The 26,917-nt window shown below is 39.5% G+C and overlaps 1 protein-coding gene and 1 non-coding gene across 15 annotated transcripts in view; one reads left to right on the top strand and one right to left on the bottom strand.

The window, feature by feature from the left end:
- Positions 1-26,917, top strand: part of Ncor1 (nuclear receptor corepressor 1) — a 171,303-nt gene that overhangs the window by 26,299 nt on the left and 118,087 nt on the right. For all 14 annotated transcript variants that reach the window (XM_070027631.1, XM_070027632.1, XM_070027634.1 and 11 more), the window contains exons 3-5: positions 5,401-5,537; positions 18,081-18,273; positions 25,432-25,614. In XM_070027631.1, coding sequence (XP_069883732.1) covers positions 5,401-5,537; positions 18,081-18,273; positions 25,432-25,614 — 513 coding nt within the window. The remainder of the gene's footprint in view (positions 1-5,400; positions 5,538-18,080; positions 18,274-25,431; positions 25,615-26,917) is intronic.
- LOC138831199 (small nucleolar RNA SNORA76) lies at positions 9,285-9,426 on the bottom strand. Its single transcript, XR_011373149.1, has one exon. It is a non-coding gene; the product is annotated as a small nucleolar RNA SNORA76 (small nucleolar RNA).

The raw sequence follows: 26,917 nt of genomic DNA, 5'->3' as shown, positions 1-26,917 counted from the left end.
TTCTTTCTTTCTTTCTTTCTTTCTTTCTTCCTTTCTTTCTTCCTTTCTTTCTTCCTTTCTTTCCTTTCTTTCCTTTCTTGTCGGTCATGGGGCTTGAACTCTGGGCTTGGGCGCTATCCCTCAGCTCTTCAAGTCAGGACTAGTGCTGTACCACTTGAGCTACAGTGCCACTTATGGTTTTCTAGTGGTTTATTGGAGATAAGAGACTCACGGAGTTTCCTGCCCGGGCTAGCATTGAACCATGATCTTCAGATCTCAGCCTCCTCAGTAGCTAAGATTACAGGCTTGAGCCACCAGCACCTGGCTTGTTTTGTTCTTTCTTAAATCATAGATTTGTATCATGGTAGATTGTTTAAAGAACAAGTTTTGGTTTTATTTTCCCATTGGTTTCTGTTTCACCAATTTTTGCTCTTTATTATTTTCTTCCTTCTAGAATAACTTGCTTTTATAACCTTTTCTTTTGCCATCAGAACTGGAAGCTACACTGTATTGTTGCTTCTTTTATATTTTTTTCTGTTTTTTTATTTTAATTTTTAAAATTGTTATTGTAAAGGTGATATGCAGGTCTGGGAAGTTGGCACAATGGTAGAGTGCCTGCCTTGTGTACATGAGGCCCTGGGTTCAATTCCTCAGCACCACATAAGCAGAAAAAGCTGGAAGTGGCATTGTGGCTCAAGTGGTAGTGTGATAGTCTTGAGCTGAAGAGCTGAGGGACTGTGCTAGGCCCAGAGTTCAGGCCCCACAACCGATAGAAAAAAAAGGTGATGTACAGAGGGGTTACAGTTACATAAATCAGAGAGTGAATATGAATACATTTCTTTTTGTACAATGTCACCCCCTTCCCTCGCTTTCCCAGTTTTTCCCTCCTGTCCCCATCTATAAGTTATACAGTTCATTTTTATCATAGTGTTCTAGTGAGTGCCACTGCTGCATTTGTTCACAATGTCCCTCCATTTTCTTTTATGTTTAGGTGTTTTTATTTTATTTATTTTTATTTTTTGCTGAATATATCCTTTAAAAATTCTTTCAGTGCCAGGGGTATGCATTTCAGTGAGGCCCAGAATTAAACCTCTAGCACCACCAAACCAAACTCAAAATGTTAAAAAAAAAAAAAAAAAAAATCAGTGTTTGTAGTTGGGATAATTTATAAGTGCTTCAGTTCTCATGAGTTTGTAGTCTTAAAACTTGAATGAATGATGATGTGGGTATTGAGTTTGTGGGTTCAAAGTTATTTTTGAGTTGAACTTGGAATATATACTGTGTCTATTTGCTTTGTGTTGCTGATAAAAGTCTGCTTAGGATCCTTGTTACATTGTAGAATACTATTTATGGGAACTTACTTTGTTTCTTAGTATTTTGCCTACTTTCCTGGATGTAAATTCTTTATTCTTTTGGTGTCATTGTAAAAATTTTAAATGAGCCTCGTGCTGGTGGCTCACACCTGTAATCCTAGCTACTCAGGAGGCTGAGATCGGAGGATCATGGTTCAAAGACAGCTTGGGCAAGGAAAGTCTGTGAGACTGTTATCTCCAATAAACCACTAGAAAACCTGAAGTTGAGCTTTAACTCAAGTGGTAGAGTGCTCGCCTTGAGCTGAAGAGCTGAGGGATAGCGCCCAAGCCCAGAGTTCAAGCCCCACGACCGACCAAAAAAAAAAAATACGATTTTTTGTGTTCATTAGTTTTTTTTTTTTACATTTAAAACAATAAAATTTAATTGTTAAGGTATTGTACAAAGGGGTTACTGTTTCATTAGTCAGGTAATGAATCCATTTCGTTCCTTTTATTTATTTATTTTTGGTGGTGGGGGCTTGAACTCAGGGCTTGGGTGCTATCCCTGAGCTTTTTCTTCAAGGCTAGTTTCATAGACTTTCCTTCCCAGGCTGACCTTGAACCATGATCCTCATATCTCAGTCTCCTGGCGGCTAGGATTACACGCTTAAGCCACCAATGCCTGGATAGGTGTATGTTTCTTTTCTTTCTTTCTTTTTTTTTTTTTTTTTGTTGGTTGTAGGGCTTGGACTCTGGGCCTGAGCACTGTCCCTCAACTCTTCAGCTCAAGGCTAGCACCCTACCACTTGAGCTACAGTGTTGCTTTCGATTTTCTAGTGTTTATTGCAGAAAAGAGTTTCACAGACTTTCCTGCCCGGGATGGTCTTGAATCATGATCCTCAGATCTCAGCCTCCTGAATAGCTAGAATTATAGGCGTGAGCCACCTGTGCCCGGCTTTATCTGAGATTTTTTTCTTAAACTATCCTTGAGTTATGATTTCTATTATCGACTTATGGACAAAAGCTTTGGACTACTTTCTGTTACCTTCCTGAGCCTGAACAATTCAATTTTATCTGTTCATATATTTTTTTCTTTTTTTGTGTGGGGTTTACAGTTTGAACTCAGGGGCTGGGTACTACTGAGCTTTATTTTTTTACTTTATGGCTATTACTTTTCTGCTTGCTACAACTCTACTTTCTGGCTTTTTGGTGGTTAATTGGAGTCACATGGACTTTCCTGCTAGGGCTAGTTTCGATCTGGGTTCCTCAGATCTCTGCCTTTTGAGTAGCTAGGATTATAGGCATTATTCACTTGTGTGTGGCCTATTTATGATTTTTAAAGCTATTTTCTTAACTTAGAATTCACATAACAAAATTTGCATAGCAAAAATTTGACTTTAAAAAGTATGTAATGTAATACGTTTAGTATTGTCACTATATTCTGCTTTGTTACCTAAATCCAGAAAATTTCCATACTTGAAATGAAACCCCATATTTGATAGCAGGCTAGTTTCTCCCTTTGTTATTAGAAACACCTAATTTAGTCTGTCTCTGTGAATTTGCACATAAATGGAATAATAATGGCTTTAAACAAAAATCTGGTTTTTAAAACTTGCCCACCTTTTTTTGTTTGTTTGTTTTTATCGGTAGTGGGGGCTTGAACTCTGGGCCTGGGCACTATCCCTCAGCTCTTCAGCACAAGGCAAGTGCTCTACCACTTGAGTCACAGCGCCACTTTCAACTTTTTTTTTTTTTTTTAGCATTCATTTGTCTCCTAGTATGTATTGATGTTTAATTTTTTTTTTCATGGTGAGTACTATTCTGTTTTTGTTCATTCATTGGTCAATTAGGATGTTTACATTTTTGGCTATTACTAATAATGTACTTTTTTTAAAATTTAATTTTATTTTATTTGAGAACATACTGTACAGAGGGGTTACAATTACATGGGCAGGATAATGCATACATTTCTTACCAAGCATTGCAGCCTCCTCCTTTGTTAACCCTTCACCTCCCTTCCCAGCCTCCCCCCTCCCTCCTAATAATGTACTTTTGAAAATTTATTTGGAAAGTTTTTTGTTTATTTGCTTTTAATTTTTTGGTATACACCTTGCATTAAATTGTTGTTCAGAGGCTGGGAAGGTGGCTCAGTGGTAGAGCGCTTGCCTTGCATGCCTGAGGCCCTGGGTTCCATTCCTCAGCACCACATAAGCAAAAAGAAAAAAGCTGGAAGTGGCGCTGTAGCTCAAGTGGTAGAGCGCTAGCCTTGAGCTGAAGAGCTGAGGGAAAGTGCCCAGGCCCAGAGTTCAGCCCCACAACGGGATCCCCCCAAAAAAATGGTTGTTCAGTAATTCTGCCTTTAAATATCTGTTTAAGATTGAGTGAAAGGAAGTTCTAGCCAGAAAAATTAACAAAAATAAAGTAGAAAAACAAGCTCTAAAACATTCATCTTGAAATCCTAGCTACTCTGGAGCCTGAGATCTGAGGATCAAGGTTTGAAGTCAGCCTGGCTAGATAAATCAGACTGTTATCCTCAAATAACCAACAAAAAGCCAGAAGTGGAGTTATGGCTCAAGTGGTAGCATTCCAGATAGACCAGAAAGGTCAAGTGAGAATGTGAGGGTCCTGAATTTTTTTTTTTTTTTGTCGGTCATGGGGCTTGAACTCTGGGCCTGGGTGTTGTCCCTCAGCTCTTCAGCTCAAGGCTAGTACTCTACCACTTGAGCCACAGCACCACTTCCGGTGTTCTAGTGGTTTATTGGAGACAAGAGTTTCACGGACTTTCCTGCCCTGGCTGGCTTTGAACTGCTATCCTCAAATCTCAGCCTCCAGAGTAGCTAGGATTACTGGTGTGAGCCACCGATGCCCGGTTGAAGTTCCTGATTTTTAAGCCCTGGTACCATCACAAAAAAGAAAAGGAAAGAAAAAAAAACCCCAAAACCCAAACACCTTGATAAGATGGGAAAACTATTATTCTTAACTAATCTGTTGTTTCTCTGGACTCTATTTCTTCATTTATAAATATGTATGGGTCTAACTTTATGATTTCTATAACTCTGATAGCTTACCAATTTGTGTAAGCACTGAATGCACACTAGGATTTTATGTTAAATACATAATAACATAAACTTGAGATTTTACTTACTTGAGCAATATAGATTGGGAGTAATAAGCTATTAGAGGGATGAATAAATAGAACTTGATCTTGAAATTTCACTTGAATTTTTCCCAGTACTGGGTTTTTGAGCTCAAAGGTACATGCTTACTGAGCAGGTGTTCTCTACCTGATCTACATATCTAAATACCTCTCCCTCTTTTTTTTGGTCTTGTTTATTTTTTTGAAATTGTGCCTAACTTTCTACTTTGGCATGCTTGTAGACCTAGGTCCATCTAATTTCAATTTTAGGTTTCTTGTCCTAGGTGGGATGATAGGGCATGCCACTGTGCCCAGTTATAGTTGAGAAAGGGTTCATAAACTTTCCCTCTGTGCTGATCTCCAACTTTGATCCTCTTGATTTTTGGCATCTCAAGTAGCTAGGATTTAGGCATAAACTATTGATGCTCAGGTTTAATAATAATAATAACAACAATAATAATTTAATCTTGTCAGTTTATTTGCTTATTTGTATTAACTCCTTTTATTCACCATCCTGAGACACTAACATATGTTTTTGTTTGTGATCAGAGAAAAAACATTTTGGAATGACAGTCTGATTCTACTGTTTTGGCTTTTTTTTTTGGGTCCGATCATGGGGCCTGAACTCTGGGCCTGAGTGCTGTCCCTCAGCTCTTCAGCTCAAGGCTAGCGCTCTACCACTTGAGCCACAGCGCCACTTCTGGCTTTTTTCTTTTTGCTTATGTGGTGCTGAGGAATCGAACCCAGGGCCTCATGCATGCAAGGCAAGCACTCTACCACTGAGCCACCTTCCCAGCCCAGTTTTGGCTTATTTTTTTACTGTGATTAAAATGTTGATTCTTTAGGCTTATTGGGGAGGAATTTACTGAGTAAAGAATTGAAATCATTATTACCATTTATTTCCATATTTAGTGTTCCTTAAGTAGTTGGTTTAATTTCATGATGCTATCTACTTTTTAGTTAATAGCTAATTTATGATTATTTTAATACCAGGAATTTGCAGTCCCTGACTATCGTTCTTCTCATCTTGAAGTTAGTCAGGCGTCACAGCTTTTGCAACAACAGCAGCAGCAGCAGCAGCTTCGAAGGCGACCTTCCTTGCTTTCAGAATTTCACCCAGGTTCTGACAGGTAATGGAATTTCTTTTATGTTCCCATCTAATGTTGTGTGACTATTTTAAATATTTTACTACTGAGCAATGGCTGGTCATAATGTTGTGTTTTGAACTCTTTATATTGGTTGATCTTTTGGAGTAGGTATCACAGTAATTAATAATGCTGTTTTCTTCCTATTCCCTTTTCTTTCTGTTTATTTCCTTGGAACTTAACTGAGGGCCTTGCTCTTGTTAGGAAACAGCTTATCAATTGAGTTAAACACTAGCTCAATAACAAGTTAGTATAACTTCTTTCCATAAGTGAGCATTAATGTTACAGAATGGAAAATTGGGAAGACTTAGGTTTGATTCCTAGTCAGCTTTGTGGCCTTGATCACTTAGTTTATGTGAACTGCTGCCATTGCTGCATATTAGAACTCCATGGGGTGACCAAGTCTCATCACAAAACAATTAAATCAATCTTAAGTTAGGCTCAGACATTTGTCTAGTGTCCATAGTTTCTCATGATTCTTTTTTATGGCTGGGATTGCAGATCATTAATTTAGACTAGTTAGGCTTTAGTCTTCTAACCTGTAATAATAGAGATACTAATGATAAGATCTTTAAAAGATAGTAAATATTCTGTCAGTGCCCAGTGGCTCCTGCCTATAATCCTAACTACTCAGGAGGCTGAGATTTGAAGATCGCAGTTCAAAGCCAGGCTGGGCAGAAAAGTCTCTGTAAGACTCTTATTTCCAATTCACCACTGAAAAACCAGTAGTGGAGCTAAAGTGGTAGAGCACTAGCCTTGAGCTAAAGAGCTGAGGGACAGCGCCCAGGCCCAGAGTTCAAGCCCCATGACTGACAATAATTAAAAATTTAAAAAAAATTTATTTTAAGCCTGGCACCACCGGTGGCTCATGCCTGTAATCCTAGCTACTTGGGAGGCTGAGATCTGAGAATCGGTTCAAAGCCAACCCGGGCAGGAAACTCCATGACACTCTTATCTCTAATAAACCACTAGTAAACCGGAATTGGTGCTGAGGCTCAAGTGATAGAGTACTCGCCTTGAGCTGAAGAACTGAGGGAAAGCACCCAGGCCCAGAGTTCAAGCCCCACAACTGACCCAAAAAAAATTATTTTAAACTTGTTTTATTGTTAAGATAGTTGGTTTTTAACTTTTAAGACATTTACCAGGCACTAGTTGCTCACCCCTATAATTCTAATTCTGGAGGCTGAGGAGGCTGAGATCTGAAGATCAGAGTCTAACCCTGGTAGGGGAGAAGTCTTTGAGACTCTGATCTGACTATTTGCAATGGCCAAGTTGTGTAAACAGCCCAGGTGCCCTACAATAGGTGAATAGATTAAAAAAACAAAACATGGTATCTATACACAATGGAATTTTATACAGTCATGGATGATGGATTTAGAACAAATCATTTTAAGTGAGGTAAGCTAAGCTCAAAATGGCACATGTTTTCTCTTATATGCAGAAGCTGTCTCTAAAGTACTCTGGGACATGATAAACTATACTGTACTCTACACATTCATACACAGTGAGATCAAAGGAGGTTATTCTTAGGGGAGGAACACAAAGTTCAATGCCAGTATGCTTCTGATTATATAAAATATATTTATGGAAATAAACTCCAGGAAATAGAAACAAAAAAAGTTGCCAGCTTTGAGATTTGTTATCTACAATTAACCGCCACACAGCCAGAAGTGGAGCTGTGGCTCAACAAGTAACCTTGAGCAAAAAAACTCAGAGACATCGTCCCAGCAGACCCTTGGTTCAAGCTCCAGGACTGACACACACAAAAAGTTAATCAATACTTTATTTTTAATTTTCCCTTTACTAGTAGAGTATTGAATTTAGGTGCTTGGGTTTGCTAGGTAGGTACTTTACCACTTAAGCCATGCCTGCAACCCTTTTTGTAACTGTCCTGGGCACTGTTCCTGTGCTTTTGCTTAAGGCTACAGACACAGCTCCATTTCCACCTTTTTGGTGGTTAATTGGAAATAAGAATCTCATGTACTTTCCTGCCTGGGCTGAGTAGTAGCTAGGATTACAGGTATGAGCTATCTGTACCTGGCTAATTCATCATTTGTTTGTGTGTTTGTGTGTCTGTGTCTTTGAGGGAAGAACAGATAAAATGTATCCATTTAGCTTGAACTCCAAATATTGTACAGTTTTATTTATAATGCTAGTGTTGTATATTAGATCTTTGGAAATACAGCATAACCTGTATTTCTGCTACTTTGTATCTGTTTTATTGTCTGTTTCTGTAAATTTGGTTTTTCTTTTCAAATTACATATATAAGTGATACTGTGTAACATTTGTGTTTCTCTGGTTTCCTTTAGCAAAATGTTCTAGGTTCATCCATGTTGTAGTCAGTGGCAAAAGCTCGTTCTTTGTGTGTGTGTGTGGGGTGGTGGTGGTAATAACACTCCTGTGTGTGTTGGTGTGTATACATAACACATTGGCTTTATCCATTTGTCCATCAACTGATACTTGTTTTTAAATTTTGGCTATTGTGAATAAGGGTGCACCAAACATGGGAGAGCAGAAATCTTTTATTTCTTTTGGATATATGTCCAGAAGAGGGTTTGCTTTGTCATATTCTTTCTGGTTTTCAGTGGGTTTTTTATTTTGTTTTTGTTTTTTTGGGGTGCCAGTTCTGGGGCTTGAAATCGGGTTGAGGGCTGTCTCTGAGCTCCCCCCCCCCCTTTTATTTTAAGACTCAAGCTTTTCCATTTGAGTCACAGAGTCTCTCTGACTTTCCTGTTTGGGCTGGCTTCAAACTGTAATCCTCAGGGCTGGGAAGGTGGCTCAATGGTAGCGCGCTTGCCTTGCATGCCTGAGGCCCTGGGTTTGATTCCTCAGCACCACATAAGCAGAAAGAAAAAAGCCGGAAGTGGCGCTGTGGCTCCAGTGGTAGAGCGCTAGCCTTCAGCTGAAGAGCTGAGGGACAGTGCCCAGGCCCAGAGTTCAGGCCCCACAACCGGACCCAAAAACAAAACAAAACAACAAAAAAACTGTAATCCTCAGATCTCAGCCTTCTGAGTAGCAAGGGTTATATGGCATGAATCACCAGCCAGACTTATTTCTAATTTTAAAATTTCTTTAGAAACCTCCATATTCCTCCCCACCCCTCCCCTCCTTTATTGTTATAAAGGTGATGTACAGAGGAGGGGTTACAGTTACATAAGTCAGGTAATGAGTACATTTCATTTTTGACAATGCAGCCATTCCCTTGTTCTTTCCCAGTTTTTCTCTCCCATCCCCACCTACAATACTTTAAAAAAAAATTATTGTACCAATCTACATTCCCACCAACAGTGTATAAGCATCTCTTTTGTTTGTATTCTTGTCCACACATTTGTTTTTGTTTTTTTTTTTTTTTTTTGATAATAACTATCCTAATGGGGAAGAAGTGGTGTTGAACAATTGTTTTGGTTTCCAGTTCCCTGATAACTAATGATGTCGAACCTTTAAAAAAAATTTTTTTTTGGGGGGGGAGGGGCGCACGGGCTTGAACTCTGGGCCTGGGCGCTGTCCCTCAGCTCTTCAGCTCAAGGCTAGCGCTCTACCACGTGAGCCACGGCTCCACTTCTGGCCTTTTTTGCTTATGTGGTGCTGAGGAATCGAACCCAGGGCCTCATACATACAAGGCAAGCACTCTACCACTGAGCCACCTTCCCAGACCTCAAAATTGATTTTTTAAAAAATTTCTATTATTATAAAGGCCATGTTCAGAGGGAATTTTAAAATTGATTTTTTTTCCTTGTCGCTCGCGGTTGAGAGGACCGCCCGCGAGCGGTAGGCGAGCCGTAGGCGGCCCCAGTCATGCGCGAGCACGCGCTCTAGCGCCACAGCTCGACCCCCGGCGCCGCGCGCAGGCGCGATGGGACTCAAAGGCGGCAACTCAGAATTGATTTTTTTGAGTTGTAGGAATTCTTTATAAATGTTGGGAGGGTAAGGAAAGGCACAGAAAAGGTGGAGCAAGGGTGAACAAATAGAACGGTGGTACTCAGTAGACACCATGTAGAAATGAAACAATATTTTGTGGGTGGGGATGGGAGGGAAAAACCGGAAGAGAGTGATGGAAGAAGAGAGACGTGGTTCTAAAAGAATTGTACATTATCTGATGCATGTAACTATAACCCCTATGTATATCACCTCTATAAGAACAATAAAAAATTCAATGGAGAATTTAAAAAAAAGTTGCATATTAACCCCTTATAGCATACAGATTTACAATTTTTTTCATTCTTCTGTGTAACTTTGTTAATTTCTTTTTGTGTGTAGAAGCTTTTGTTTTTTCTTTTTGAGTCTGGCTGGTTGACTGATCCTGGGGATTGAACTCAGGACTTGAGCACTGTCCCTGAGATTATTTTGCTCAAGGCTGGCACTTTATCTCTTAAGCTACAGCTCCGTGTGTGTGTGTGTGTGTGTGTGTGTGTGGTGGTTAATTGGAGGTAAGAATCTCAGACTTTCCTGCTTGCAATTGCCTCCAGCTGATATCTTCAGATCTCAGCCTCCTTTTAGCTTGAATACAGGCGTAGGCCACTGGCACCTGTCTCAGTTCTGTTTTTTTGGTGGTTAACCGGAGAAAAGAATCATGCCCAAGCTGCCTTTATGTGTAGCTAGAATTATAGGTGCAAGCCACTGGCAACTGTATTTGTGCAGAAGCAGTTTAGTTTTATGCAGTTCTATTTATTTTTGCTTTTGTGGCTTGAACATTTTGTTATTTTGACAAAAAAGTCATTGCCAAGGTCAGTGTCCAGGAGCTTTCCCCAACTGTGTTCTCTTCTAGAATTTCAGTTCATGTATATTTTTGTTCTTTTGGTTTATTTTTGTGTATTATGTGTGTTCAGTGCCTATTTTCAGTCTTTTCCATGTGGAAATCCCCAGTCTTTCCAGCATGTTTATTTATTTATTTATTTTTGTGTTGTTGTTGGTCCTAGGGCCTGAAACCAGAACCTGGGTGCTGTCTCTGAGCTTTTTTGCTCAAGACTAGCACAGTACCACATGAGCCAGCTTTTTTGGTGATCAGTTGGAGATAAAAGGCTCTCAGGCTTTTCTGACTGTGTTGGCTTTGAACTGTGATCCTTAGATCCACAGCCTTCTGAGTAGCTAGGATTACAGGCATGAGCCACTAGCTTCCAGCCCTTCTGTTCTTTTCTCTTGGTGTATGTGTCTGTTTTTTCGGCCTGTCTCTAATGTTGGATTACTATAGATTTGTAACATAATTTTACCTCAGGAAATGTGTTCCTCAGAGTTTGTTTTTCTTTTTCAGAATAGTTTTGGTTCTGTATGATGTTTAGAATTTTTCTTTTGTGTGTGTGTGTGTGTGAAGAATGGTATTGAGATTGCACTGAATCTATATATTACATTGGGTAGTTGTTATTTTATTACTTATTATTTTTGTAGTGCCAGTCCTGGACTTGAACTCTCAGTGTTGTCCCTGAGCTTTTTTTTGCTCAAGGCTAGTAATCTGACACTTGAGCCAAAGCTCTGCTTCTGGCATTTTGGTGGTTAATTGGAGATATTGCCTCTTATCTCCAATTAATAGACCTTTCTGCTCGGGAGTAGTTAGGATTACAGGTGTGAGCCGCCAGTGCCTACTGCTTGTATTTCTAATTACTATGTTGTAGAAAAGTATCCTTGGTTTGTACCAGTTATTAGGCTTTATTTGATTATGTTAACTATGAGTTTTTCACAAATGTTTGAGCTGTTTTCCATATATAATGGTTTCTTCTATACTTTTCTTTCTATTCCTTTTCTTTCTTTTTGGGTCCGGTCGTGGGGCCTGAACTATGAGCCTGGGCGCTGTCCCTCAGCTCAAGGTTAGCGCTCTACCACTTGAGCCACAGTGCTACTTCTGGCTTTTTTCTTTTTGCTTATGTGGTGCTGAGGAATGGAACCCAGGGCCTCAGGAATGCAAGGCAAGCACTCTACCACTGAGCCACCTTTCCAGCCCTCTTTTATACTTTCTTTACTTCTATTTCTGATTTTTTTTTTTTTTTTTTTTTTTTTTGTCAGTCATGGGACTTGAACTGTGGCCATGTCCCTCAGCTCTTCAGCTCAATGCTAGTGCTCTACCACTTGAGCTACAGCGCCACTTCTGGTTTTCTGGTGGTTTATTGGAGACAAGAGTCTCACAGACTTTCCTTCGCAGGCTGGCTTTGAACCTCGATCCTCAGATCTCAGCCTCCTGAGTAGCTAGGATTAAAGGCGTGAGCCACCAGCTCCTGGCCATATTTCTGAATTTTTTTTTTTTTTTTTTTTGCTGGTCATGGGGCCTGAACTCTGGGCCTAGGCACTGTCCCTCAGCTCTTCAGCTCAAGGTGAGCTGTTCTACTACTTGAGCCACAGCGCCACTTCCAGCTTTTTCTGCTTATGTGGTGCTGAGGAATCGAACCCAAGGCCTCATGCATGCAAGGCAAGCACTCTACCATTGGGCCACCTTCCCAGCCCTATTTCTGAATTTTTTAAGTTTCAGCAAGTACTTACTTTTATTTCCTGTTCCTCATGGAGGAAATGGGAAGTGAAGAATCCCTATTTCCTAAGACATAGTTTTATTGAGAGTCCCTTCTTTTTTTCTTCTTCTTCTTCTTTTCTTTTGGTCAGTCCTGGGCCCTGAATTCTGGGCCTGGGTGCTTGCCCTCAGCTCTTCAGCTCAAGGCTAGTGCTCTATCATTTGAGCCACAGCGCCACTTCCAGCTTTTTTTGCTTATGTGGTGCTGTGGAATTGAACTTAGGGCCTCACGCGTACAAGCAAGCGCTCTACCACTGAACCACCTCCCAACCCCCCTTATCATTCTTTTCACTTCTTTTTTTTTTTTGTCAGTCTTGGGGCTTGAACTCTGGGCCTAGGCCCTGACCCTCAGCTCTTCAGCTCAAGGATAGCACTCTACAACTTGAGCCATAGCACCACTTCCAGTTTTCTGAGTGGTTTATTGAAGATAAGAGTCTCACCACCTTTCCTCAGATCTCAGCCTCCTGAGTAGTTAGGATTACAGGTGTGAGCCACTGGTGCCTGGCTCATTCTTTTTACTTCTGAGTCATCAATATTCATTTCTTCACTTTGATCTTTTTAATTTATTTGAATAGGGAAAAATTTTGTAATATTAAACCTTCTTTTCTCCCTCTCCTTCTCCCCCCACTTTCTCTCTCCCCTCTCCCCTCTCTCCTCTCTCCTGGAATTCCTTATTAATGCTTACTAATTGGAGAACCTAAATGGGATGGTGGCAAGTGTTTTTTTTAGAAATTCCCATCATATCACCCTAATTCCTCAGCAGCTGTTAGAAGGGCATGTATGGTGTCCTGTTTTCCACAGTAGTGAGCCAACCCCTTAGTTTATGTGTCTGGTTGATATAGTAGGCCAGGCTTCTTAATAAAGGCTCTTACAACCACAACCAAGTTTTCTCCTCCTTTGCTCTACTTCCCAGCTTCTTTTTTTTGGTCGGTCGTGGGGCTTGAACTCTGGGCCTGGGCGCTGTCCCTCAGCTCTTCAGCTCAAGGTGAGCGCTCTACCACTTGAGCTACAGCGCCACTTCTGGTTTTCTGGTGGTTTATTGGAGATAGGAGTCTCACGGTCTCTCTTGCCCGGGCTGGCTTTGAACCGCGATCCTCAGATCTCAGCCTCCTGAGTAGCTAGGATTACAGGCGTGAGCCACCAGTGCCCGGCTTTTCCCAGCTTCTTCACACTGTGGAAGAATATATAGAAAGCCATACTCTACTATTCTTAACTCAGAGCAGGCAAATGGGAATGATCAAAAGCCCACTTGGGGTATTCTAAATATGCCAAAGAAAATCTAAATAGGGAGTGCTTCCACATTGTCCTTGAGGAAGAAGATAGTAACAGCATGAATAGGAAAAGATAAAGAAGAAGACAGCTAACCCCTACTGTTGTTTTTCCTGGTATTTGAATTTGAACTTGGGGCCTCACATCCAAATGTGAGGCAGGTATTATATCCCTGAGGTAAGCCTCCAGGCCTTTTTTGCAGTAGTTATTTTGAAATATGGTCTCACCTTTTTTCTTTTTGCCCAGGTGTGCACTTAGAGTGTGATCCAACTTTTATACTTTCTGTTGAAGCTATTATGTCTAGTGTATACCACCATATCTACCTTATTCCATTGAACCTTATTCCATTGAGGAGTCTCATGAACATTTTTTTCTCCAGCTGTAGTGCTGTGCCTAGCTTTTGATTGAGAAGGGCTGGTCACATATGCCCTGCCAAATGTAGTGTTTTTCCTTTTTGGTGGTACTGGGATTGAATGCAGAACTTTGCTTGCTAAGTTGGTGCTCTGCCACTTGAGCTATGCGTCCAGACCATTTTTACTTTTTTTTTTGGGTCCGGACAGCCTGGGCACTGTCCCTCAGCTCTTCACCTCAAGGCTAGCGCTCTACCACTTGAGCCACAGTGCCACTTCTGGCTTTTTTCTTTCTGCTTATGTGGTGCTGAGGAATCGAACCCAGGGCCTCAGGCATGCAAGGCAAGCACTCTACCACTGAGCCACCTTCCCAGCCCACTTTTTTTTTTTTTTTTTTTTTTTTTTGAGGTGGTGTCTCATGCCTAGGCTATCCTAGGCTGTGATCCTCCTACTTGTGCTTCCTCCATAGCATAGGACAACAGGCATGCCCATCCATTAGTTGGGATGTAGTCTCTTGAATTTTTTTTTTCTGGTTCTGGAGCTCCTTTTTCTCAAGGCTTACACTCTACCACTTGAGCCACAGCGCCACTTCAGGCTTTTTCTGTGATTAATTGAAGATAAGAGTCTCACTGACATAATTTCCCAGCCTGGCTTCAAGCCTCGATCCTCAGATCTCAGCCTCCTGAATAGCTAGGATTACAGGCATGAGCCACTAGAACCCAGCTTCTCATGAACTTTTATGTCTTGGTTGACCTCAAACCAGAAGGATTCCTAGTCTCAGTCTCCCAAGATAAAGTTACAGGATTGAGACGTGGTACCTAGCTTAGATGCGAATTTTTGATAGATTATCTCTGATGAATAATGGAATTCCATACAACTTTATGGTAGAAATTTCTATGATTTCTGCTATTTCTGTGAAAAGTCAACAATGGGATTTTGGTCAGGTCATCTGACTATATAGTTATTTCTGCAATAGATCTTCGGAGCCAGTGGCTCCTACCTATAATCTTAGCTACTCAGGAGGTTGAGATCTGAGGATCGTGGTTCAAAGACAGGCCAGGCAGAAAAGTCCATGAAACTCTTACCTCCAATAAACGACTCAGAATAAAACAGAAGTGGAGCTGTGGCTCAAGTGGTAGCACACTAGCCTTGACAAAAGGAGCTTAGGGACAGCACCCAGACCCAGAGTTCAAGATCCAGGACTGGCAGATACATACATACATACATACATACATACATACATACATACATACATACATACATACATAACCAGGCACTGGGGGGTACATGCCTGTAATTGTAGCTACTCAGGAGGCTGAGATCTGAGGACCAAGGTTCAAAGCAAGCCTGGGCAAAAAAGTCTCACAAACTTTTTTTATTGTCATTTGTGGGGCTCGAACTCTGGGCCTGGACACTGTCCCTCTCAGCTCTTCAGCTCAAGGCTAGTGCTATATCACTTGAGCTACAGCACCACTTCCAGTTTTCTAGTTGTTTATTGGTGATAAGAGTCTCATGGACTTTGCTGCCTCGGCTGGCTTTGAACGGTGATCCTCAGATCTCAGCCTCCTGAGTAGCTAGGATTACAGGCGTGATCCACCAGTGCCCAGTGAGACTCCTTTTATTTATATTTATTTTTTTTGTCGGTTGTGGGGCTTGAATGCTGGGTCTGGGAGCTGTCCCTGAGCTCTTCAGCTCAAGGCTAGTGCTCTACCACTTGAGTAATAGCAGCATTTCTGGCTTTCTAGTGGTTAATTGGCGAGTCTCACAGACTTTCCTGCCGAGGCTGACTTTGAACCAGGATCCTCAGATCTCAGCTTCTTGAGGAGCTAGGATTACAGGCTTTAGCCACCGGCGCCTGGCTCTGTGAAACTTATCAACAATTGATCACAGAAAAAGCATGAAGTAAAGCTGTAGCTCTAGTAATAGTGTTAACCTTGAACAAAAGGAGCTCAGGGACAGTGCCCAATCCCTGAGTTCAAGCTCTAGAACCCGAAAAAACAAAAAAACCCCAAATTAGATCTTTCAATACAGAAACATGAGGTCTTTTTTTGTTTACTTGTCGTCTTTAAGCAATGTGTGTGTGTGTGTGTGTGTGTGTGTGTGTGTGTGTGTGTGTGTGTGTGTGTGTGTGTGTGTGTGTGTGTGTGTGTGTGTGTGTAAAGGACATAATCCTCTTCTGTTATGCTTTTTTATTTCTTTTTTATGAGAATTTCTGTTGTTATAAGTAGAATTTTTGTTGTCTTTTTTGGCCGGTCTCGGGCCTTGAACTCTGGGCCTGATTGCTGTCACTAATCTCCTTTTGCTTAAGGCTAGTGTTTCTACCACTTGAGCTACAGCATCACTTTCCACTCTTTCTGTGATTAGTTGGAGTTAAGAATCTGACACTTTTGGGGCTGGGAAGGTGGCTCAGTGGTAGAGCGCTTGTCTTGCATGCCCTGAGGCCCTGGGTTCGATTCCCCAGCACCACATAAGCAAAAAGAAAAAAGCCGGAAGTTGCACTATGGCTCAAGTGGTGGAGCGCTAACCTTGAACTGAAGAGCTGAGGGACAGAGCCCAGGCCCAGAGTTCAGGACCCACAACTGGATCCCCCCCAAAAAGAAGAATCTGACACTTTCCTGTTAAGTTGGCTTCAAACAGTCATCCTCAGATCTCAGCATGAGCCACTGGCGCATGGCTGTTTTTATTTTATTTTCAAATTGTTTAATGCTGGCATAGACAACACAGGTAGGATTGAGATTACTTTATTTATTTATTTATTTTATTTTGTGAACATACTGTACAGAGGGGTTACAATTACATGGGCAGGATAATGCGTACATTTCTTATTAAGCATTGCAGCCTCCTCCTTTGTTTACCCTTCACATCCTTTCCCAGCCCCCCCCCCCCCCCCCCCCCCCCCCCGCATTGACTTTTGTATTTTGTAACTTTGCTACATTTATTAACACTTTTCACAGTTTTTTTAAAATGACTTCCTTATGGCTCTCTCTCTTTCTCTATTAGGTCATAACCTTGGTTATAGCCGAGGCCTGTGTGCCTAGGCTACTGTGATATGCCTGTTTTATGCTTTCCATTGTAGGTGGGATGACAAATGCTCTTACTATTTCCAGAATAAGGTTTCTGTTGCAGTGACAAAATACCCAAGATAGTTTAAGAGAAGAAAGACTTATTTTGGCTTTTGGTTTCAGAAGTTTCATTCCATGGTTAGTTGTCTTCACTGTTTCCACTGTGACAGTGGTTGGGTGGAACATTATAGTAGAGATTGTGTGATAGAGGAAAGATGCTCACCTATGGTAGCCAGGAAGCAAAAAAATAGATAAGAAGGGTCCAATATCTTCATGTCCCTGTTGTGAACATGCATTCACTGACCTGACTTCCATTAGGCCTTAACCTCCCAGTAGTACTATGAGCTGTGGACTAAACCTTCAACAAAGGAACCTTTGGTGTACAATCTGGATTCAAACTATAGCACTATCTGTGAGCAGTAATATATTTGCCTTTTCAATTTGGATACCTTTATTTCTATTTCTTACTAGTGCTATGATGATGTCCAATTTATATTGAATATAAGTGGTGGAAACAGTTTTCCTTGTCTTGTTTCTGCACCATATTTTCATGACAGCACTGAAGTTTAGGAAGATAGTAGAATTCTTTGTGTTGAATCATAACTAGTTTTATTCTTTTTATGTAGTACTGAGGTTTAGACTCCTGGTTTTATCCTTATTAATTATTAAGCAGGTGCTCTACTGCTTGAGCCACTCCTCCAGCTCTTTTTACTCTGGTTACTTTTTTTTTTTAACCAATCCTGGGACTTGGAACTAAAGGCCTGGGTGCTGTCCCTAAGCTTCCTTTGCTCAAAGCACTTTGACACTTGATCCACAGCTCCACTCTAGCTTTTAGGTAGTTTATTGGAGATAAGAATCTCCTGGCTGGGTTTGAATTGTGATCCTCAGATCTCAGCATCCTGAGTAGCTAAGATTAATAAAAGTGTTGAGCCATAACACCCAGCTTCTCTTGTTCAGTTTTACTCTCTGCATGAAAAGTGGTGGCTCTTAGTTTTATCTTGAGTTACTCTTAGTTTGTTTTATCTTGAATTCAACTCTTATGGTATGAGTTTACAAATATTTTATGGATATTCTTCAGTAGCTCTTTTTTTTACAAATCAAAATATGTTGTTAAGGTTTTCACTTCTAGATTGGTTTGTTTACCATCCTCTTCTTCCTCCCAAAGAAACTTTTATTGATAGAATTTGAATATTGTTCTGATATACGTTATTCTGGGATAGGTGGAAAGGGATAAGAATTCACTGTTGTAAGTATAACCTTTTCATTGATATCGGAGTCTAACCAGGGATATTTTGTTAGCAGGGAGTTGTATATCCTTAATAATTTTAAGAAATTTGTTTTCTTTGTATGTATTAGGCCTCAGGAAAGGAGAACTGGATATGAACAGTTTCACACAGGCCCATCCCCGGTGGATCACGAGTCATTGGAATCCAAGCGACCACGTCTGGATCAGGTTTCTGATTCCCATTTTCAGCGTGTCAGTGCTGCTGTTTTACCTTTAGTACACACACTGCCAGAAGGGTTGAGGTCTTCTGCAGATACTAAGAAGGTAAATATTTGTTTTGTTGCCCTGTGGAACTATAGATCTGAAATGTTTGTTTAGCCATATTCAGGCACAGCCCTAAAAGAAAATTCACTAAGGCCAGTCTCTAAAGGTTGATGCTAGGGGAAAGTAGAAGTTCATTAGACAAAGCTAAACCATAGACTTATGTTCTGAGTTTTAAAATGAGTACTTTTGACTCTGGAGAAGTGGGGATAAAGAAAAATTTCTATTCTCTAATTGTTAAACATTTTGTACTGACTTTCTGTGGTCAGAGGTATGTAAGAGTACCTGTTTTTGTCAAATTTATATTGAACTTTATAGAGGTTCCTATAGTTTAGTAGCAATTTATTAACTTGTTATATGGGAGAAGGCACATTTTCGGTAAGGTTTATTTATAATTTTTATGTAGAAAAATTGTTCCTAATTTATGTAAGTATTTTAGAAAATTTAGAAACCATGCCAAGTTCAGTAGCTTAATTGGTTTAAGGCTTGTCTGGACATTAAAAGTGTTTTTGTTTTTTTGGGGGGGGTCTGGTTGTGGGGCCTGAACTTTTGGCCTGGGCGCTGTCCCTCAGCTCTTCAGCTCAAGGCTAGTGCTCTACCACTTGAGCCACAGCACCTCTTCCAGCTTTTTTCTTTTTGCTTATTTGCGGAGGAATCGAACCCAGGGCTCCATGCATGCAAGGCAAGCGCTCTACCACTGAGCCACCTTCCCAGCCCCATAAAAGTTCTTTTTTATCTTTAAGCAGTTATACAGGGGAGGTGTTATCTAACAAATACAATAAATAAATAAATTAATTAATTAATAAATACAATGCATCTTGATCAGTGTCACCCCCTTCTGGACTAAAAGTTTTTAAGACTCCTCCTCAACCAACAGCTGGTCATTATTACGTATACCTGTTATAACAGCTCTAGAGGAAACATAGTAGGAGAATCACAACCCAGACTGTTGGTCAGCCTAGGCTAGCCCATGCATGAAGTGAGAGCCTACCTTGAAAATAACCACACAAAAAGGGATGGTGTTTGAAGGTGTGGAGTGCTTGCCTAGCAAGCTTGAGGTAAATTCAATTCTTTATATTGTCCAAATAATAAAAAAAGTTATAGAGGAGAAATGTTATCTATAATTCAATCCTTTACCTATAATTCTTTTTTCTTTTTGCCAGTGCTGGGGCTTGAACTCTAGGCCTGGGCACTGAACTTGAGCTTCTTTTGCTCAAGGCTAGCACTCTACCACTTGAGCCACAGCTCCACTTCTGGCTTTTTCTGTGTATGTGGTACTGAGGAATCGAACCCAGGGCTTCATGCATGCTAGACAAGCATTCTACCACTAAGCCACATTCCTAGCCCTTTACTTATAATTCTAACATCTATAGTTCTATAGCTTGTTTGAGGGTTTTTTGATAAAAGTATGTGCATATTTCCTTATACGATTTGATATATGTATACAAGATGGAATAATTAAGTCAAGCTAACATATCATCCTTTCAATACTTAGCCATTTTTTGTGGCAAAAATATTTAAAATTTCAGCAATATTTAACTTTATAATACATTATTAAATATAATGCTTATACTTTATCATCACAATTAACTACTAGTATTACTATATTTTGTGTGGTTTTGAATAATGTTTATTAAGAATTTATGGGAGTCCTTTTAAGATTAAACCATTTTTCTCCTTGTGCTTGTCATTATCTTTTGTGAAATATATCTGTGTTACACTTTGTTTTGTTGCTGTGTTTATCTTTCAGTTTTTTTGTTTGTTTGTTTGTTTTTTTTGGCTGGTCCAGAGGTTTGAATTTAGGGCTATTCAGGGTGCTATCCCTGTGCTTTCGTGCTCAAGGCTAGTGTTCTACTACGTGAGCCATAGCTCTTTTTGACTTTGGGAGGTTAATTGGAGATAAGAATCTCATGGAGTTTACTGTCTAGGCTGACTTTGAGGTTTGAGCCTCAGATATGAGCCTCCTGAGTAGCTAGGATTACAGGCCCTGTACAGTTGTCATTTTTGTGTGGTACTATGGTTTAAACAGTGCCTTATACAGTTGCTAGGTAGTTGTACTCCTAAGCCATGCCTCTAGCCCAGTTGTCTATTTTGCTTCCAAATTAGGAAGTCCCAAATGCTTTAATAGGAACTGAATAAATACTTGTTTTAGAAAGAATAAACTAGTTAAAAAAACTTGTAATAGTGAAGTATTAATGTCTTTGTATGTGTGTAAATGTGGTGGTAAGGGTCTTGTGCAAGCTGGTGTAGTGCTCTATCCCTGACCTACTTCCTTACCGCCTTAACCTTACTAACATAATTCTTTTCTTTAATTTTTAATAACACAAAATTAAAAATTTTGATATTAAATCTCTTTCCCATAAAATTTATATGTTCAGCCGGGCACCAGAGGCTCACACCTGTAATCCTAGCTACTCAGGAGGCTGAGATCTGAGTATCGCACTTCAAAGCCAGCCAGGGCACAAAAGTCAGTGAGGCTCTTATCTCCAATAAACCACTAGAAAATTGGAAGTGGCGCTGTGGCTCAAGTGATAGAGCGCTTGCCTTGAGCTGAAGAGCTGAGGAACAGTACTCAAGTTCTAAATTCAAGCCCCAGGACCAACAAAACAAAACAAAAAAATTTATATGTTCACCAATTGCCGTTTGTACTAATATAAATTAGTACATCTCCTGAGTTTTAAAAAGATAGCAAATATGTCTGTAATTATTTCCAAATAGTTCAGCCAAAAAGAAGTGTGTGTATATACAAAGAAGGAAAGATAAAATCTATGTGACAGCAAGCAAGTATTTATTACAGTATTTTCCCAACAATATAAGATTTTGAAATCATGAGTTGAATGAGGACAAGTTCTTATGATAAACTAGAAGTTAACTAAACTATTGAAGATTTTGAGGCACACTTCACCATGTAAAATGGAGTTTGAAAAAAATGTTTCACTAAAAGAAAAATTCAGCTAGGTCTTGGTTCCTCATGCCTGTAATCTGAACTAATAATGAGGCTAAAGATCTTGGTTTGAAACCAGTTTGGAAGAAAAGTCCATGAGATTCTTTGCTAGTTATTTTAGTCAGGCATAGGGCTTGAACTCAGGGCCTAGACTCTGTTCTTAGCTTTTTCATTCAAGGATAGTGCTCTATCACTTCAGCCACAGCTCCGTTTCTGACTTTTTGATGGTTAATTGGAGATAAGAGTCTCACAGATTTCCTGCCTGGGCTGGCTTTAAACTGTAGTCCTCAGATCTCAGCCTCCTGAGCAGCTAGGATTACAGGTGTGAGCCACCAGCAGCTGCTCCATGAGGCTTCATATCTCCAGTTAACCAGCAAAAAGCTGATTCAGGAGGTGTGACTTAATTGTTTTGTGTGTAGTTTAAAAAGCCCACTCTTATATTAAAAAGCCCACTCTTATATTCTGTTCAACACTGTTTGTTTATTTGTATACTGAGGTTTTGGTTTAGTGTTAAGTAATAACAAATACTTGTTTTAGGGTTCATTTGGTATTTTATAAGTACAAATTTATTTGGTTATTTGCCAAACATGTAGGTTGTTTATAAGTATATTGTGAGATACATTATTTTGGCTAGTTTTTTTTTTTTTTTTTTTTTTTTTGGTCGGTCGTGGGGCTTGAACTCTGGGCCTGGACGCTGTCCCTCAGCTCTTCAGCTCAAGGCGAGCGCTCTACCACTTGAGCTACAGCGCCACTTCCGGTTTTCTGGTGGTTTATTGGAGATAGGAGTCTCACGGTCTCTCCTGCCCGGGCTGGCTTTGAACCGTGATCCTCAGATCTCAGCCTCCTGAGTAGCTAGGATTACAGGCGTGAGCCACCGGCGCCCGGCTGGCTAGTTTTTTTGATACATAATTTTAATCTCTTAAGTTAAATTCTTGCTAATATAATTAGTAATAGGTCAGAGTTTATACTGTGTGTGTGTATGCGCGCACGTGCGTGCATATGAGTGCGCGGCCCCCTGGTACTGGGCTTGAATTTAGGGCCTGACTCTGTCCTTTAGCTTTTTTACCCAAGGATAGTGCTCTACCACTTCAGCCACAGCTCAATTTCTGACTTTTTGATGGATAATTGGAGATAAGATTCCCATAGTCTTTCTTGCCAGGCCTGGCTTTGAACAATGGATTCTCAAATCTCAGCCTCCCAAGTACTAGAATTACAGGTATGAGCCACTGGTGCCTGGCAAGTTGACACATTTTTAAGGTTTTCTGTGACCATTTCTAGATTGCCTGGAAAAAGAGTATAAGAAATTCTTTTTCCAGTAGTGGTTAAAGGTTTCTGCTTTCCTGTCCTTGCTGATATCTTTTTCTTAGGAAAAAAAGCGCCTCTATTCATTTGATAAAATTGTTTTTAACTTGACTTACTTTATTAGTAAAATTTATAACATTTTTTAGTTATTCATCTTGATTGTTACGTGAATATGTTTAGATATTGTTTGCTTTTTGTTGGATTGTTTTTTGAGTTTTTTGAATTATATTTTGTTAGTGGTTTTCTTCACAATTTGTTTCTTAAATTTGTTATTCCCATTTGGATAATTAGGGCATTATATTTTTTATTTGATCAGTGCTTTTGTTAAAAAAGTATTTTTCACTGTATTGAGGTTTGAGTTCAGGGCCTCATTTTTTCACTCAGCTTTTCCCAGGAAGAAACAAAAACCCAAACAAAGGAAATTGGAGCAACAAAGGCTGGAGGTCTGCCCCAAGCTGCCGTGTACCTAGCAGTAACTCAGGACCCAAACAAAAAAAATTTTTTTCAGAGTTCTTTGGAACAAATTGTCATATACAAAAGCCTTCACAATAAAATATGAATGTCTATGAAAGTTAATTTAGTGTTTATTTTTGCAAGTATTAGTTGATTTAGTGGATTTAGAAATTGATTTGCCTTTCATGGTGATGTTTGCCTGTTGAAAAGATACATTTTTCACTGTATTTTTGTTTATAAAATTGATAAAGATCTGTACACCTTAAATCTCATTTGTTTGCCTCAAATGCACAGCCCTTAGTGCTCACTTGGCTTTTTTTAGCACACTGCAGGTCTTGTAGTATTTGAGCCATGCTTTGAGTTCTAGATTTTTTTGTTTTGTTTTGTTTTGTTTTGGGTGGGGGGGGTCCAGTCGTGGGGCCTGAACTCTGGGCCTGGGCACTGACCCTCAGCTCTTCAGCTCAAGGCTAGCACTCTACCACAGCGCCACTTTCGGCTTTTTTCTTTTTGCTTATGTGGTGCTGAGGAATGGAACCCAGGGCCTCAGGCATGCAAGGCAAGCGCTCTACCACTGAGCCACCTTCCCAGCCCCTAGATTTTTTCTGGAAGAATCTCTTAGATATATCTCCCTAGGCTTTCTCCAAATCTCAGCCCCCTGAGCAGTTATGATTATAGGTGAACTACCAGCACTTGGCTCCAAATCCAATTTTTTATTTCAAATATAGGTAATTTTTATTCTGGAAGCCAGTAACTTACTTAAAAGAATTTACATTTTAAGTCTTGGGTTCAAGCTGGGCGCCAGTGGCTCACGCCTGTAATCCTAGCTACTCAGGAGGCTGAGATCTGTGGATCATTGTTCAAAGCCAGCCCAGGCAGGAAAGTTAAGACTCTTATCTCTAATAAACCACTCAGAAAACCAGAAGTAGCGTTGTAGCTCTTGTGGTAGAGTGCTCACCTTAAGCTGAAAAGCTGAGGGACAGTGCCTAGGCCCAGAGTTCAAGCCCCATGACCTACCAAAAAAAAAAAAAAAAAAAGTCTTGGGTTCAAGGCTTTCAGACTAGGCTAAATGCAAATTCTGGAAGTCTGTTACAGTTTCTTTGTCACATCACTAATGCTTTACAGTTATGTAACTATAATCTTGTCCCAGAAGTCCTTTAATATTTAATCTGCCTGCTGTTATAGGATATAAAGCTTTTAGCAATATGCATGTTATATTTTAGCTGAAATATCTGTACCAAAGTAATTAAGAACAACTATGTGTTCCTATGTGCATTCTTGGTTCAGAATTACTGATTTTTCACAGCTAATATTTATTTAATATCTTTTGTAATTAATTAACCTATTTTATAATATATAATCCTAATATCCATCTTCATTCTAAGATTATCATAGCCTAAAGCATATTAGTGCCTTTGTCTAAAATTTATGTGCTATAAGCTTAGCCTGGAAATAGTGTCTGTGTGCTGCATAGTAGATTTAAAAAATTAAAAAAAATTTGTTATTATAAAAGTGTACAGAGGGGTTATAGTTGTGTAAGTCAGATAAAGAGTACATTTCTTTTTGTTTACTTTCATCTTGGATAGTAGATTCTGAGTGCAGAGATATTCATCATATTGCATATCACTCCTGAGGTTTGGTTGAATGGTTTGAAGGTTCTTTTTGTGTGTGTGTGTGTGTGTGTGGTGGGAGGATGGATTTTTGCTAAAGGGATATTATATGTGCTATACTAGCCTGAATTGTCTTTTATGAAGGTAGCTCAGAGATTGTAGCAGCAGAATCTTAGGTCATTCCTATGATTTCTGTGCCTAGTATTGGTCCTTGAAAATCCTGAACAATTTTGTTTTTCTTGTTTTGGTTGTTATTTCAGGGCCTCACAAGCTATGATGGGCTTTATCACTGAGCTACATCCCCTGCCCTGCAAACTTTTGGCCATATCATAGCTGCTAATTTGGGTCTACCTAAAAAATTTTATTTAGAATAGCAGTATTTTCTAGCCTACTTGATGAAACCAAAAGAGCCATTGCAGTTAAATGGCTGAGAACTTGTTATCTTTCTGTTATGACTGCACTATTATTTTTCTCCAGAAATTCTCTGTAGTGTATTCTTACTTAAAGACTGGTCAACCATTTGTCTGGATTAGACACTGTAATTTTTAGGGTCTTCAAATAGTGAATGATATACCTAAACTATGAGAGTGCAGGAGATGTATGTAATGTGTTTGTATGTTAGTATAAAAATTGCTAATAAAAACTACTATTAGAGAAACAGTGCACATGATTCTCTAAGCTTAGGACTTCACACGTGCTCACCTGGAATTCTACCATTTGGTCTGTACCTCCAATGCTTCTTTTGTGTTTGAAAATTTACTTTTTCAGTTAATACTTTATCTCTGACATTGGTTGGTAGTGAGAAATAAATGGTTGTCCTCAGTTTTTTGTTCTTTTTTTTTTTTTTCTTTAAAGGATCCAGCATTTGGAGGAAAACATGATGCTCCCTCTTCTCCAATTGCTGGGCAACCATGTGCAGATGATCAAAATGCTTCACCTTCAAAGCTTTCAAAGGAAGAGTTAATACAGAGTATGGATCGTGTTGATCGAGAAATTGCAAAAGTAGAACAGCAGATCCTTAAGCTGAAAAAGAAACAAGTAGGTGTTTTTCTATTTAGCATATTCTACAATGTGTCTCTCCAGGGAAGTTAGTTTTATCCATTTTTCCTGGTATATTGTCCGATTATATGATCTTTAACTGTACTAGATGACCCCCAGTTTGCTTAGGTTATAGTACAGTTTATGTTCCACTGGCAGCATTTATATCTACCAGTTTATGCATATCTTTATTGTTTTGTCTTTTTCATTTGAATATGAAATAGTTCTTAATGTGTTTTAATTTGCCTTTACTTGATTAAGAGTGAGGTTCAGTTTAATTTTTTTCCATTTTGATTTATTTTCACTTCTTAGGTATATTATTTAAGTCTTCTTTCATATTGTTTCCTAAACTTTACCGTCAGTATGTATAGAGTATATATTGTCTAATTTTTGGCTTGTCATATAAATTTTTTCAGCAGCCCTTTTGAGGGAAGAATTCTAGCTAAAAAAGAATTCAAAGAATTCAAAACAATAACGAATTCAAAGCTTAAAAAATGATTTTTTAAGAGATGGGGGTCTCATATTGCTGAAGTTGGATTTGAATTCCTGTCTCAGTTCCTAGGTAGCTCAGAGTACATTCTGTTATGTTTGGCTCAACAGCGGATTATTTAAAACATTGAGATATATTTATAGATGATAGTGTTTAGCCTTTCAGAATGTACAATTAAGTGTATTTTGTATTAGATATATTCATGTAGATAGATTCTATCATTACTAGTTCTGGAACATATTTTTCAAAATGAAACTTTACATCTGTTAGTCTTTAAAAAAAAATAATCTTCTCCATGATTTGGCTATTGTTGACATTTCAGATCAATAGAATCCTCTTCTGACCGTAGCACGTTTGGCTTCATTTATTTGGCATGTTATCAAGGTTCATCCACATTGTATCTTGAATCATTTCTTCTTTAAATTTTTATTTATCAGTTAGTTGATGGGCATTGGGTTATATCTTTCAATTATTTTGACAATGCTGTTCTGATATTCATGTACTTCATTGTGTGGAAATTCATTTTCAAAATCTTCTTGGATGTATATCTTTTTTTGGGGGGGGGGGAGGGGTCCGGTCCTGGGGCCTGAACTCTGGGCCTGGCCGCTGTCCTTCAGCTCAAGGCAAGTGCTCTACCACTTGAGCCACAGCGCCACTTCCGGCTTTTTTCTTTTTGCTTATGTGGTGCTGAGGAATCGAACCCAGGGCCTCATGCATGCAAGGCAAGCGCTCTACCACTGAGCCACCTTCCCAGCCCCACACCATGTTTTTTTTGAGAAACAAAAGCAATCTTTTTCCTTATGCCCTGGCTGA

Source organism: Dipodomys merriami, unplaced genomic scaffold (genome assembly GCF_024711535.1).
Source record: "Dipodomys merriami isolate MVZ:Mamm:240054 unplaced genomic scaffold, mDipMer1.0.p SCAF_19, whole genome shotgun sequence".
Lineage (NCBI taxonomy): Eukaryota > Metazoa > Chordata > Mammalia > Rodentia > Heteromyidae > Dipodomys > Dipodomys merriami.
This window is presented reverse-complemented; position numbering and strand designations above follow the sequence as displayed.